This window comes from Protomyctophum bolini (assembly GCF_963924005.1).
Source record: "Protomyctophum bolini genome assembly, chromosome: 9".
Classification (NCBI taxonomy): Eukaryota; Metazoa; Chordata; class Actinopteri; order Myctophiformes; family Myctophidae; genus Protomyctophum; species Protomyctophum bolini.
In genome coordinates this window covers 3,055,445-3,070,791 of record NC_137870.1, presented here as the reverse complement: position 1 = coordinate 3,070,791, position 15,347 = coordinate 3,055,445, and the positions used below count along the sequence as shown (strand labels likewise).

At 43.2% G+C, this 15,347-nt stretch overlaps 1 protein-coding gene across 2 annotated transcripts in view; it reads right to left on the bottom strand.

The window, feature by feature from the left end:
* Positions 1–15,202, bottom strand: part of wsb1 (WD repeat and SOCS box containing 1) — an 18,834-nt gene extending 3,632 nt beyond the window's left edge. For both annotated transcript variants that reach the window (XR_013964566.1, XM_080771555.1), the window contains exons 1-8: positions 14,815–15,202; positions 13,520–13,688; positions 10,760–11,055; positions 8,207–8,338; positions 7,651–7,751; positions 4,287–4,459; positions 2,913–3,026; positions 1,967–2,074 (exon numbers count right to left, since the gene is read on the bottom strand). Coding sequence is in view for 1 of the 2 variants with exons in the window: in XM_080771555.1 (XP_080627681.1) it covers positions 1,967–2,074; positions 2,913–3,026; positions 4,287–4,459; positions 7,651–7,751; positions 8,207–8,338; positions 10,760–11,055; positions 13,520–13,688; positions 14,815–14,854 (1,133 nt within the window). In the remaining variant the exon portion in view is untranslated. The remainder of the gene's footprint in view (positions 1–1,966; positions 2,075–2,912; positions 3,027–4,286; positions 4,460–7,650; positions 7,752–8,206; positions 8,339–10,759; positions 11,056–13,519; positions 13,689–14,814) is intronic.
* Positions 15,203–15,347: the final 145 nt, after the last annotated feature.

Below are 15,347 nucleotides of genomic sequence, written 5' to 3'. Positions count from 1 at the left end.
GATGTCAAAGGTTCAGAACAAAAGTCTATTGTTGCTCTGTTGCCTCAAGCAGCTGCTTGAGGCAACAACTGTGTTCCAAAAATAAAGACATGAGTTCCGGGCATTTTACTCACATGGTCTCCATGGATGCCGGAAAAGGTACAAATGTATCCAAGGAGACCAAAAATACAAGCCTGTCTAAAAATACGGACCGTTTTATTTCTTTGCTTTTATATATTTTTCTCCATTGCTATGTAAAGCACTTAGAGCTACATTTAACGTCATATATAAATAACGTTTTATTATTATTATTAGAATCGCGGACCGTGTGAAATCTATCTATAAATTCCCGAAATCTGTGCGTGAGTGAGTGAGTCACAAGCGTGACAACGGATCTCCATACAATAGGCCCACAGGGGCAGCAGTGGCTCAGGGGTAGAGTTGCCGGTTGGGAACCAGAAGGTTCCCAGTTCGATCCCGGGCTCCCCCCCCTGTGTGAATGTGTGTGTGCGCATGAGTGAATGTCATGCACAATCTATGTAAAGCGCCTTGGATAAAGGCCGTATATAAATGAGCCATTTATAATTTTAGGCATAAAAAGGGACAGAAAATACAGAAATGTCCATATTATATGTATATATGTACCATATATATTATATTCCGAAGCCACCTCCATTACCAGTGTTGGGTGTAACGGCGCTATTTATAACGGCGTTATGTAAGGGACTACTTTTTATTGGTAACAGAATAAACGAACTAGTTAGTTTTGCAATTTAGTAGTTAGTTACTTAGTTACTTTTCCAAAACAGTAATCCCGTTACTATAATGTGTCCCTGTTCATTTTGTGTGCAAGATTTAAAAATAATAAAGCCCAGACTGAGTCTATTTCTCCTGCCTTCTGTGTGATTTATCTTCCCAAGCCCCAACGCGCAGCGCATAGTATAGCCTACTATACATCCTGCGTCTACTACATCCTGTAAGTTCACTTAAGAAATAAAAAATATTGTTACAAGTAGCTTTTATTTTGAAGAGGAAGAGGAAGTTGTTTCGGTTGTAGCCAGCTGCTATGACAGTGCCGGTGGTGGAATATACTCTATGCGGAATAATAACAACAACATGCTTTAAGCCAAAGTAAAAACCGCCTGCGTCTTTGACTTAAACAATGTAGGCTAAACACGTAGGAATTACGTTATACATGGTATATCCTCCGTGGCTGCCTGCGTCATTAGGTGAGTACTAGTTTAATGAATTGTTTAAGTTTCATAGTAACATTCATCATCAACAACAGGCTGTTGTTGATGCCCACCCCCCCCCCCCCCCACACACACACAAAATAACAGGTTACAGGAGTCTCATTCTGTTACTGTCACTACCTGCGAGGATGGCCGCCGTGCCATTTCTTACAAACTATCTAGTTCATACGTGGGTCCACGGTGGGGGTGGTGGCGTTGCTTGTGCAAGCATTAAAAATGGGTTTTAATTGTCGGGTAACGGAAAATAATCTAATTTGTTACTTTCCTCATAAGGTAATCTGTAACGGTGAGGGATACTTTCCATGGCCAGTAATCCAGTAACCAGTAACACTGTCCATTATACAGAATGCCAGGAAAGCTACATGTGTGTACTGTGTAGTAGGACTTTCTGAATGGAAATGTTTCCTTCGCGCCCCAGGGCCAGGCGTAGTCTTGAACATCACACTTCCGTACGTTAAAAAGGGACAAGAAGTAAAACTAGGACAACCAGTTCTTTGCCAAGAAAAAAAAAGAAGACGATCTATCTACTTGTCACTGAAGTTTGTGTGTCACGTGTGTTAGGACCGTCACAAAAATATTTATTTTTATTTATTTATAAAGACATGTATTAGACAACTGCAAATACCGGTAATCGCAAAAATCTTCTTTGCACAATCATCAAGTGTGTGTGTGTGTGTGTGTGTGTGTGTGTGTGTGTGTGTGTGTGTGTGCGCTCGTGCGCGTGTGTGTCTTACCCTGCAGCGACAACAGCCCCGTCAGTGGAGAAGGCACAGCAGAGTCCATTAGTGAGGGAGGCGATGGCCTGGGGGGCTTTATCCTCAATGTTCCAAAAACGCACCAGCCTGGTGGGGTTTAGGGAGACGGAACATTAGGTTTCATGTATAGTAAACAATAATCAAACTGCAAAGAAACGACGCAGATATGAGCTATGAGAAACATGTGGATACATTAAAAAGTGGCACCACCCTTTTTCTTTTTCCAAAACATAGAAGATGGGGTGAATGAACTTGTGAATGTGTTGCATGTCTCTTAACATCTCTCTACTATGCTTTCCTGTCTCACTAACCAATAATACTTAATATAATAATTCCAATAATATAATAATACATGACATTGATGTCTTCCGATTGTTAAAACTAACATCTGTAATTCAGGGGGGGGGCAGCAGTGTAATCAATAGTTTTTCCATCCTCCATTTTGTGAAGATCTTGTTTCTCTCATTCTCTCTGGCCTAGTGGACCATTTCTTAAAAACAAGTTAGCTGGCCAGCCAACCAGCACGCAGAGGCGGAGCTTTGATAGGGCAGGAAACCCAAGCGTCATCTGTGATTAATGGCAAGCTCATGACGGTCATGTGACTAATCCCAGCGGTGTCCTGTGGAACAGCAGCTCTCTCTCTCTCTCACACTCTCTACTCTCACACGGACACCATTAGACCATCAGACTCATGATGGCTTCACCAGGTCATACAACACGGTGCTGTGAACTCGGATTTCACAGAGTTTATGTACCTGGTTATAGTGCCAACTTGTATCGCAAATAAACCCCCAACACAAACATGGACAGCGGGTCACTCGTTTTGGGACGGGAAAAAACATGTTATTAGGGGAAGAAGGTTGAACAATAATACAGTCCAGGTTGTCTTCTGCAGCACAGCTGCTAGTACTCAGGTCCTCCTCACCTGTCATCGGTGACGCTAGCGATGTGAAGGCCGTCTTGACTGAAGCTCACCGAACGCACCCAGCGGTCGTTCGCACCTCCGGCGAAAATTGGAGATGGAGGGGGGAAAAGATGACTGCAGAAAAGAAAGATGAAAAGATTATTATTTAAAAAAAATATAACATCTACTTCATACAAGGATTCAAATCATCCTCTGAATTGATTGATTGAAATATAGACCTGATATATTGATCCCCATAGGGAACATCAGGTGTCTTAGCAGCACCAGCAGTAATCAGGAAAATCTGATTAGGTGTACATGTAAGATGAGAGATACGAATTAGATAATTCATAATAATACAGTAATAGTATTAGACTGATTGTTAATACTATACCGTCTTATTAGCCAGATAATATGTCACAGCTCATCTTACACAGAATTAAATGCATTTGTTAAAGCGATGCAATGTGTATAGTCAAATCCTTACTAGTGTTCATTCCGGTTCCACTTAATGGTACTCATTTGCACAGTCATTTACAGGTATTTGGGCACATGTCTCCAGTGTTGTTTTCGTTGACTAATACTATGACGAAAAATGTTCGTCGACTACCTTTTTTCACTGACAAAAACAACATAAAAACTGAATAAAAACTAAGCCATGATGACTAAAACTATGACTAAATATACTGTCGATTTTGTCAACAAATAAAAACTAAACGAAAATGTTGGGAAGGGACTAGTGGACAAGAGATCCAGTACAAGTCATTTTACAATTGGTTGCATGCCAATCTACAAGCTCACAACACGTCTGTTGACGTGTTGTGTGAGCTTGTAGATCGGCTATTTTCAGCAAGTGTAAGAACAGCCATTACGACGGCATCAAGGCCCGCCAAAATACACTTTAGTCGACTAAATCAACTGCAGATTTAAGGCTCATACATAGTCTGGATCTTCGGTGGTGAGGTGACCACCGAACTACAACATGACGTCACTGAGGTGACCACCGAACTACAACATGACGTCACTGAGGTGACCACCGAACTACAACATGACGTCACTGAGGTGACCACCGAACTACAACATGACGTCACTGAGGTGACCACCGAACTACAACATGACGTCACTGAGGTGACCACCGAACTACAACATGACGTCACGAGCCGCGGTGAAGAGCAAACCACCGCCACCGCCCCCAGCCCTTCTCTCTGTTTTTACTCACCACCGCTCAACGTTATTTCAGCTCAGGTGGTCAGCTCACCACCGAAAATCCAGACTATGAATAGGCCTTTAGTCGACTAAAATCTTATGATATTTAGTCGACTAAAACTAGACTAAAGCATTTTCCAGGTGACTAAAATGTGACTGAAACTAAAATAGAAAAAACCCATGTCTCACCCCAGCTCCAGCAGCACGGTGCCCTTGTGGGGGTCCCACACGATGACGCGGGTGTCATAGGAGGCCGTGGCTAACAGGGCTCCGTCAGGAGAGAACTCACAAGACACCACGTCGTTGTGGTGGCCCTCCAGCCTCCGGAGCAGGGTGTACTTGTCCATGTTCCACAAGAGCACCTACAAGCGAAACGGGAAGAGAGGCGTGTTATAGCCTAATAACGGAACGCTTCTGCACGCACACACACACACACACACACACAGACTTAAAGCTGCCATAAGCAATATTGTGTCAACATTTTAATTACTTTTTTTGGGGGTATTCAGACAGCCAGCAATGGGTAAAACACTCCCAGACTCTTTTTTTTTGGGGGGAGCATTTTACTTATTGCTGGCTGTCTGAATTACCAAAAAAGAAAACCAGTCATTACAATGATGACATAATATTGCTTATAGCAGCTTTAATAGAGCGTAGCAGTCCCTCCCCCTTTCAGAACAACGAGTGGCCCAGGAAATGAATCGCAATGCATTTTGTGCGTTATTTATTTAAAGACCTTTTAAGCGTCGTACGAAGCCAACTCTTGTCGTGACAAATCATGACAAGACACACAATATTTTGGACCATTTCCTGGGCCACTCGTTGTTCTGAAAGGGGGGAGGGACTGCGACGCTCTTACAAATACATAACATATCTTACATTAGGCAAAAACGTGAATTATACATGAATTAAAACAGAATTGTGCAGTTATAATCAGTGTCATTTGAGAAGAATGTTTAAGCTAAAACCAGGCCAAGAAAAGATAACTGAGCACATGCTACTCCAACAGCAAGACTATGTGGCAGAGAAATGCAAGTCACTTCACATTAAACAGCTAATAATAATAATAATAAGCACATAATTGACTAAATCAACAGTGTGATTAACATTTAGACCTCAACTTAAACCACATGAATCTTAGAATTAACATTTCTAAATCTCTATCTAGGCACACAGTTGAATATATGCTATACAATAGTTTCAATTTATACATGTGTTTAACAAAAAGTGTACAAGGAAAAATAGGAAAAAATAAAAGCGGGTAGTAACTTATGGTAACATAATGTTACTCCACTGGTTTCCCCTTTTCAGAGTTTTAGATCACTTGTGTTTACAATAGGCTCGCGTCTCCAGCAGAAGCCTACAAAAGAGAGACAGATGCTGCAAGAGAAAAGAAACATTTGATGGCCAAAAGGTTGATACCTTTGGCAAAAGCACACACACACACACACATGCGCGCACACACACACACACACACACACACACACACACACACACACACACACACACACACACACACACACACACCGATTACACGTGCATACACGCACACACACCTGTATAAAAATTATAATCACTAGATGCATTTGTTCTTCAGCTATGGTTTTGAATGTTAATACTGTATTTGCTCCAGGGCAATGCATAATCTGATTTAAAAAAAAAGATATATGTATATGTATACAAAATAAAAATATATATTAAAATGAGCAATTGCAATGTTTACACCTTGAAAGTACCAACAGCCGAATACACTACTGAAAACAGAATACATTTCTTTAGTTGCTTTTGAGTACTGTAAACATTGCGAAAGAGCAAAAAGTAAGTGCTAAATAACTTGAGATATGCACGTGTCAATGTTCCCCCATTACCCATCCCTCTAACTGCAGTGTGAAATGAAAAGGTTCCGGTGCTCACGTTGACTGCCTGACACCCTTCAATAGCCTGACCGATATATCCATTTGAGTTTTCTTTTTTGGTTCAATCAGTATTGGTAATTAATTATGATGGGTCCCTTCTTTTTTTGGTGGTAATCGTTTTTTTAGGGACAACTTCGATGGGCTTCCTGCATTCCACCATTGCTTTCAACTGGGACACAAAACACGCAAATGCTAATCTTGAAAACAGACTGAAGGATTAGAGGTCGTAAAGTTACCACAAGAGGGACATTCTAAAAGCCACTAGCATTGTTTTTTGCCATGCTTGAGAGTTGTATGGTACAAAAGCAGACATTTATAGATACAGGCAGTCTGCCGAAGCACAAAGAACTCCTCCATTTCTTATTCATGTCAACAAAAATCTATGCCCTGAACACTAATTCCATTATACAAAAAGAGGCTGACCAGGCAGACCGAGACTCACTAGTATGGGTGTGCCGCTAATTCACACAAACCATAAGCACACACACAGACCTAGAGTTAATACGACCTACGAGCAGCTGGCTTGACTAGCGTAAACTATTTATAGGAAAATGGTGCTAGATTTAGTGCTATAGGTTTGGAGAGAATGACATTTATACTACATACATACTCACAACAGAAGAACTAATAATGGAAACTATGGTGTGCTAACACTAGGATGGTACAAGGAGAGGTGAGGGTAGTGAGAGGTTGGTTGGGAAGGTGGAAGGACAGAGGGGATAAGGGAAGGATTTTAAATTGCCATTTTAACTGCTCTCAACTGAAAATAAAGATAAATCAATAAATAGGAGGAACTGCGACAGCAGAGGTAGACAGACACGGAGCAGCACCTACGTGCGGAAAGACCTTGTGGGTCAGGTGCCAGGTTGGCCCCTTGGGCACGGCCAACGGGCACAGTGCATTCCCCGATCTGCACCGGCTGCTCAATATGTCAGCGCGGCGCTCCCTTCAATACCACTCACAAACAGAGTCCTGCCACCACCTGTGACAGGGAAAGCAAGACACACATAGTGTAGGCACACACACAGCCTAACACAGCATAGTACTCTGCAGTATAATGTCTGCCTGTGGTTTACTGCCATGTTGTGTTTATAACGCATGGCTTCCAAACACGTAGATATAGAAAAAATTATATTGTGGTCAAAAGGCTCTCATGGGATTTAAATGGGAACTATGATGATATACCCTTACGCTTATCAGAGTCCATTACTGGATTATATTATCAACAAATTGCAGCTTTTCTGGGTTTTTTTTGGCCGAGTACTTTAAAATAAGTCTCACTCTCACAACAACGCAAATTTGTTATGAGCTAGGTGGATAATTTTGAGGGGATATCAAGTTAAAATAAAACTAAAAAACCACAATGATAACAGTTACCTCATTCTGCATGCAAAATGTATATATATATATATATAAAAAAAAACAGGCCTAATTCCACTGCAAACCAAACATAATGAGGCTGGTAGTACAACACGAGCACATTTTACTACAGGTGGGGATGGGAAAAGTGGGTGATTGGCAGTGTTTTCATTGGCTGATTCATTGAGCATATCTATAGGCACAAGCAATAGCACACAGTAGCTAGCAAACCAACACCCGACAAAAGTAAGGGAAGTACGAGGGGAACGTGTACATACCGCTTTTCCAACGCCCACAGAGCACAGGATGGACGAGTCAGGGGAGAAAGCACTACAGTAGACCCAGTTCTGATGCCCCCGCAACACCTTAACCATGTTACCTAAGAGACAGCAATAACAGTAGCGTACAGTAGGCCATGATTAATAGCATGTTGGTCGGACCACATTCCTGTACAGCAGTAGATGTTACACATTTGACTGTGGATATAATACATCATTTCAGTTGACGTTGAGTTGTTATGTTGCTGCTAAATATTGAGGTTTAAGGTGACAGAATCCTCTTTCGGAATGTCGCTTTTTAAAGACTTCTCGCCATACACGTTTTCTTTCAAGGGGCCAACTCTTCCATGAACAGAGAACAATCGTGACCTTGATCTTGGAATGCTTGGGGGAGTATGTGGTATGTGTCATGCGTGTGGTATGTGTCATGTGTGTTTTGCCATCTCCCAAGTCACCAAATGTATAAACAAGAGTAGGGCATGCTTGTTTGTTTCTTGTTTATGCACTCAATTAGGTCAAGGCCTGTTTTATCAGTGCAACCCAAAGAGTTTCCTACCGTCATCTTTGAGGTCCCACACACGGAGGGTCTTATCTCTCGATGCCGAGACCAGAACGAGGCTGCCGTCGGGGGCAAAGGTCAAGTCTCTGACTATGTCAGTGTGGTCCATCAAGTTCAGCAACAGCTTTCCTGCAAAAGGTGACCCAAAACACACCAGGTTCATTCAGAGGTTCACGACGACCCAAAACACACCAGGTTCATTCAGAGGTTCACGGTGACCCAAAACACACCAGGTTCATTCAGAGGTTCACGATGACCCAATGCCAACAGTGCAATAACTAGAGGACAAATGCGCGTGAAAGTGTTAAAACCTTCAGTTGGGAATTTCAAATACAAAACTACTCTTCATTTTGACTGAACGTTCAAAGATCAAATGCAAGAACAAATTCGACCGACAATAATAGGATCATCTGGAAAATCCGAGGCAATATGATTAGTAACAGAACACCCTCAGGTTAAATGAATCTGCCACATCACACAAGAGAAAGTAATATCATAATACCTGTAATTTGCCCACTTAGCTTTTTTCAAAAGGCAGCTTTAAGCCAGGGGAATTACCGGGGAAGTAAAATGCGTGTACTACAGCGGGCATAACAATGGCACCCAACAAAACACTTAACTAATAATACATTATAGGTCATGCAAAGCCTGCGTTAATTCTAACACAGTCATAATGAAGGAAGAGTGACGTAACAGTGAAAGATATGAACATCAGAACATACACTATAGAAATGGTCAGATCTAATCAAATATGTATTGCCAGCAGACAGCAAGTGCTTTCTGACTTGTATTCCTGATCAGGAATACAAATTGGAGTCACTAACCTAACTGTTGAGTCTCTAACCTAACTGTTGATTCTATTGTATCAATTGGCAAACACTGTTGCAACCATCAGGCTGGTTAAAAGCCTGATGATGGGTGTTACCATGACACCCATTAGCTTGGATCAATTTCACAGTAGCCTCGGAAACACAGACGTTTTTTTTATTTCCAGGGAAAATTTACACCACTAGTAGTGACCAAAATGCAGGTCAACAACAGCCAATGAGCCTGGGCCGTGGCTCAGCGGCCCAGGCACCTTGGCTGGTAGTCCAGTCTGGCAGGCCTTTACTGCATGTCCCCCCCCCCCCCTATCTCTCTGCCCATTTCCTGTCAGCCTACTGTCTGTCCCTCCATGAAAAATATAAAATAAAAAGGCGAATAAAGCCACAAAAAAACATTTAAAAACAAAACAAAAAAAAACAACAGCCAATGACAGCAGAGCCCTCTGGCGAGCCCCTAAAAAACAAACATGCGGTTCAGTGATTCAAATGCTGGTGTCAGGACAGCAAACTGTTTGGCTGACGGATAAGCACTCTATAGAGCACACAACCCTCTAATCTTACATTCTCCTACCAAACACACAAGACTTTCAGCATACCAGGATACGAACACTCTCAGCAGTCATTTACTTCAAACAATTCCCTACATACTGCAAAGAAACTGTGTTTTAGTTAGAGGCATGTCACTTTGACAAAGAAGTTGGAATTTTATGAGATCATTATTTTTTAAAGAATTCTATCAGGACACAGGGGAGAGCCAATCAGCTTAGGGGCTAGGTTAAATGCCATCAGCAGCGATGAACTGCCAAGGGGCGAGGGAGTTGCGACGGCCAGAGTAACAATTGACTCTTAATTGGATAATTAACAGGCCATCACCACTTTACGATGATTGACACCTGGCAATCTCCCTACTCAGGATAAAGTTGCCACAGGTTGTGTCACTCTGTGACTGTGTGGGAGAAACAGTTTGCATGCTGGCAGCTGCTCTCAAAGACAGTGTCCAGCACTCTCTCTCTCTCTACCCGTTTGTTATTTTGATCATTTAAGTATAGCTCGAGTTGGAGCATGTTTGAAAAACAAAGTCACTCTCTGCATAAGAAAAGGCCTGCCGAGATTCTTCCAACTCCACTATGCTGAATTCCAGGGAGGAGAAGTAAACTGAGGAGGTGATTTGTCTGCAGGAGGATTGTGTTTCCCTATGTTTGAGTTGACCTAGTGGGAACCTAAACCACTCGCAGCCCGCAGGTAACCCAGACACTGTCACTGACAACCGGAGAAACACATGTTATACACAGAGTAAACATCATAAATCAGGTGGTGTAACTGTCCAAAGACCAACCAATCAACTAGTAGGGCTGAAGCTGGTAATATTGCAAAAAGGTTAAAAAGCACTAGTTATTTTTGCACAGTTCTTAACTGCAGCAGAAGGAATTACTCAATATGACAATATGTATCCGTCATCTGGGCAAAGCCTCAGAAACATGAGGCTTGCTCAGATACCAGTTATGTCAAATCACATTAGTGTGAGGCCTCTAGGACAGGGGGTTCCCAACCTGTGGTGCGTGCACCCCTTGTGGCGCGCGAACACCCTGCGGTTATTTAACAGAAACGGCAAAATCCGGGAAACACTGTTGTAAGGAGACGTATAGAGCAGCTGCGTGTCTCTCAGTGCAGTGACATTCTGTGATTTATAATCATTCCATAATCCTATTAAAATGCTCCTCCTCACCTGTGTACACGTCCCAGATCTTGATGCGACCGTTGCTGAGACCCGTTGCCAGCAGCAATTTGTGCTGGCCGAACTTGAAGCGGTGCCACTCGATGTTGACACAGCGGCTCTGCTTCTCTGGCACCGAGGAGCCGAAGGCCATGCCCCACACGATGTCGCCGCAGTCAATGGTGTGTTCGCGCAGCTCGCCCGGCGGCGCAGGGACCACGTCTCCGTCTCCGCCGTCGCTGTTGTTCTGACGTGACGAACGCCGCGGACCTGCTCCGTTGGTGGCCTCGGCTCCGGGAACTCGAGAGCTGGATGGCGCAACGGATGATGGTGGGGAGGGGAGGGGAGGGTCAGAGACACGGGAAAATTGAGGTTGAGAAGAGGGGGAGGTCAAGAAAAGTTTAGTAATTCTATGCAGATTACATAACATTTACTTATTCAATACAGAGGACATACTGTTTTGTTATGTGTTTTTTTTATTTGATACTGGAGAGAGACATGAGGAGTAGTGGCAATGATATACAGCTAATGGTCCAGGGCAGGTTAGGACATGTTTCACATGTGCCCTAACCACGTTGCTATCCGTTCTCCCCTAGATAACATGGGTCATTCTATGCAGAAGACACCCGGCGTGTAAGAACGTACAGCATGTGAAGCATACAGTCAGTACATACATGTCAGAAATTGAGCAATCCACCAGTGTGACACAAGAGGTCATGAGGTGAAGTGCTGTGATGTACTGTTTTACACACTGTACTGTATGATGTTATCACGAGACAATTTGTCCTCCGGGGCTGGATTGAGATTATTAACCAGCAATGACAAATCCACCCAATCCAAACGATGCATGGTTTATGTAAGGACACCGAAAGTTCAAAATGGTGTAAACACAGGGATATTTGCGAACGCGGTGAGCACTTGCTATGAGACCTAGCAGATCATGTCTGTCTGTGTGTCTGTCCCGCTATACGTCCAAATATGGAGTGTGTTGCATCAGCAATCACTCAGCTCCATATATGGGCACAAAAGGGGCCAGGTCCACATATATACAGTAACAGCGGGACAGACACACAGACAGACAGACATGATCTGCAGGGTCTCAGCTGCGTTCGCTTCCCGCGTTTGCGCGTCTTACTGGTAGTATTATCCACTCCTCTGCTCTGCTCTCTGGGCTCTTAGATTCTCACGGTGTTAAAGCAGCCAACCATAGCTGGGGAACAACGAGCACTTGTTTCCGCAGACAAAATGTTACTCTGAGAGTTGGGTTGAAAAACAGCAGATGACACTAAGCCATGTGTCTTTGGCAGTGCGATCGCTCAGCTCATTGGACTTCCTCTTTTCTTTCTCTGGGTGGAGATTAACCATGGACTTCCAGAATACTCTGGAGGAGCTTCACGACTGAGCAGTTTGATAAAGTGACTTCATGTAATCATCCCAATTCACTGAGACTTTTACCATGATCTTTTTTTAAGATTTGTTTTAGGCTTTTCTGCCATTTATTGATAGTATCAAGTGAAGATAGACAGGGAAGAGAGAGAGAGAGAGAGAGAGAGAGAGAGAGAGAGAGAAGGGGAGAGACATGCAGCAAAGGTCGTCATGAACGGGATCCGAACATGCCGTCAGGCCAAAGCCTATAATGTGGCATGGTGCGCCTGGACCACTTGGCCAGCGGGCGCCCCGTACGTACCATGGTCTTTTAACAGCTGTACAAGCTCACACATTAACTTGTACTGATAAGGCTGTGTTAACATCGTCAAGCCGCTTTCATTTCTCTTGCCAAAACGTTTCCAGCTCAGTAATAATAAATAATACTCATTTCCGTTGTAGATATTTTAAAGAAAAGACAAGTACAGCTGCTAAAAGTGATTCATGTGTGTGTGGGCTACTACAGCAGTGGCTTTGGCATAAATGCTGTATGCCTTTGTTATGGTGCAGAAAGTGGAGACATGGCCACAGGAGCATGGAGCCCTCTGCTTCTCAAGGACCTGACAATGAGCATGTTTCAGCACACATGTTTCTCATTCCACCGTCTCAGTGTTTCCCCGCCTAGCTGATGCAAGCGTGTGTGCATGCGCTGTGTGTCATGATTGTGTGGTGGCCCGCCACACAATAATGCATATCGGGGAAACACTGACTGTCCCCTTTCCTCTCGGTTACAATCTCTGCCAGTTAAACTCAATTATCTAATGTAATCCTGGGCTCTACACTCCCTGCGCCAAACCTGAGGAGAGCAACGGACTGACCTCATGCTTCTGTCGAGGAAATGTGGAATAATACCTAAGTTATGCATTTTAGGAGATCAAATCACTTAATGGGAAACTAAAGTATGAGAAGCTGTTGTCTGTCTTTACTGACATTTGACCTGTGAGGTCTGAGGGGGGTCTTCCCATTGTGTCATCTGTTACCTCCCCTTTGAGGGGGGTAGGAATGTATTTAAGCTGAAGTCTGACTGAGTTGTGTTGAGTTCCATTGCAACGCTTCATTGCTGGCTCTGTATTGGAATACAAGATTCTAATACTCTGAATTGTGTCCGTCTCATTATGTTGTTTAACTGTGTTATAAGTGCTCTCCGAAAGATTCCACAACACTTCCTTCTATGCACGAGGAGTCCAAGCCTGACAGGGGGGAGTTTCCCCGGCTGGACGTAGCGCGTGGAAGGAACACGTTATTCCAACCAGTTCCTTTCCCCTCCATCAGGTGCCCCTGGAGCGGTGGCCAGGAGCAATAACAACAACACTGCAGTAGGAACTTGAATGTAAAGAAAGCACTTACAAATCTTTCAGGCATTTTGTCCAGGGAAGGAGCTTCACTATGCGATGCCCTTGAGACCAAGCAAAGTAGGAACCATCAGGTGCGAAGGCTACAGTCCAGGTCTCTCGGCCAGTCTTCTGGTCGAAGGCAGCGACAGGTGCCAAGAGTTCACCAATGAACTTAGCCGTACCTGGACCAAAAAAAAATACATTGTTTCACATTTCGTGGTTAAGACCAACCAATCAGTGGGTCTCAACATGAGGTCTGGGGACCCCCCCAGGGGTTCTTTGGTGTGTTCCAGGGGGTCCCCAGCTGAATGTTAGATTGGTAATCTTCACAATTATTAGGAAATAACTAGTAGAAAACATACAAGAGGATGGTCCTTGGCCTAATCATTAGGTCCCAAATACATATCAAATTGTGGGTCTTTGTAATTGAATCAATGTCTCTAGATAAGATTGTCTAGAAGACTCTAGATAATCTTATCTAGAGACAATGATTATTTAATTTCAAAGACCCATTCAAGAGACATTGTGGCACGGTTTATATTCTACCAAAGGTGTGCTACCCAGAGAAGGTGAACAACAGAAATGCTGCCAGCCTGCCTCTGTAGAAAGAATGCCTCGGCTGGGAAATGTTATGTTTATATTATGACTTGAGCAACGTAGCATGGTGGACTGCATAAACGTCGAAAAGATGATGCAACTTTAATTACTTTTGAATTGCCCAGCATTTTGGATTAATATACATTTATTCCTTCCCGAGTTAAAGTACATCTTTAACAGTTACATTGTCGTCTATGATGATGACAATGTGTAGTGTGCAATAATGTTAACATCTATACAGTAGGCTACAACAGACTATTATTTCCATATGTGTAAATGACTGCTTGCTCACGTCACATCAAAATCCAATGTATATTTCTCGGAATAGTAGTAGTCTAGTGGGTACATGGGCAATTTAGTCTGATGGCTAATTGAAAAAAATTGCAGAATACACACAGTAGCCTATAATGCACAATTAAGACTTCTCTCGCCGTGAGTCATACTGCAGTGAGTGACAACACACGGGTGGTGTACATTATAGGAAATGTGGGGGAGGGTAGCGTATGTTCCCCCTGGCGTTTTCATAAAATATAGAAGGAAATACAATTGTCAATTTCACACTCAAAATGCGGTATACAAATATCCCACAGGTATGATAATAAAACCACAATTGTATCCCAGACCCAGACTGCCCATTACAACAACAACAACCGCCTCCCTTCCAAATCAGCAAAACAACAAAATATGAACAAATAAACAACTCCAACTTACCTATTTCATTTTCGTTTACAGAATCTGGGAAGCTGGCCATCTAAATCAGGACGGTGAACTAAGAGAAAAATATGTTACTGGTCCCAAAACAAAATGAAACGAATTTGGCCACAAATGTAGAAAAAAGAAAATCTACGCAACGACTTTCTTTTTTTTTGTTGGTCGTTCTCTAGCGATCCTCCGTGCACGTATAGTAGCCTAGCTTAACGGTAAATTACAGACAAATGTCTGTTATGACTTATCGGTGTGGTTGTCGTTGACGTCAGGTAGGCTACCTACTGACAATACTCCCGACGCTGCTTGAGGACTATGGTTAGAACGATCTAATCGTATTGCATTTGGAATTTCGAAAATGTGTCTCTAATAATAATGGCATTCGGAGCGCACGGCTTCCACTGTTATCAACGATGGGCGGGGTCTCTCATTTGTACGTCATGAGTTACCATGGAGACTGTAGCACCTCCCCCTCATAGTAAGTAGCCCAGCCCCGCCCAGCCCTAAGCCTTCGGACAGGGTCGTGCTCCCAAAATAGC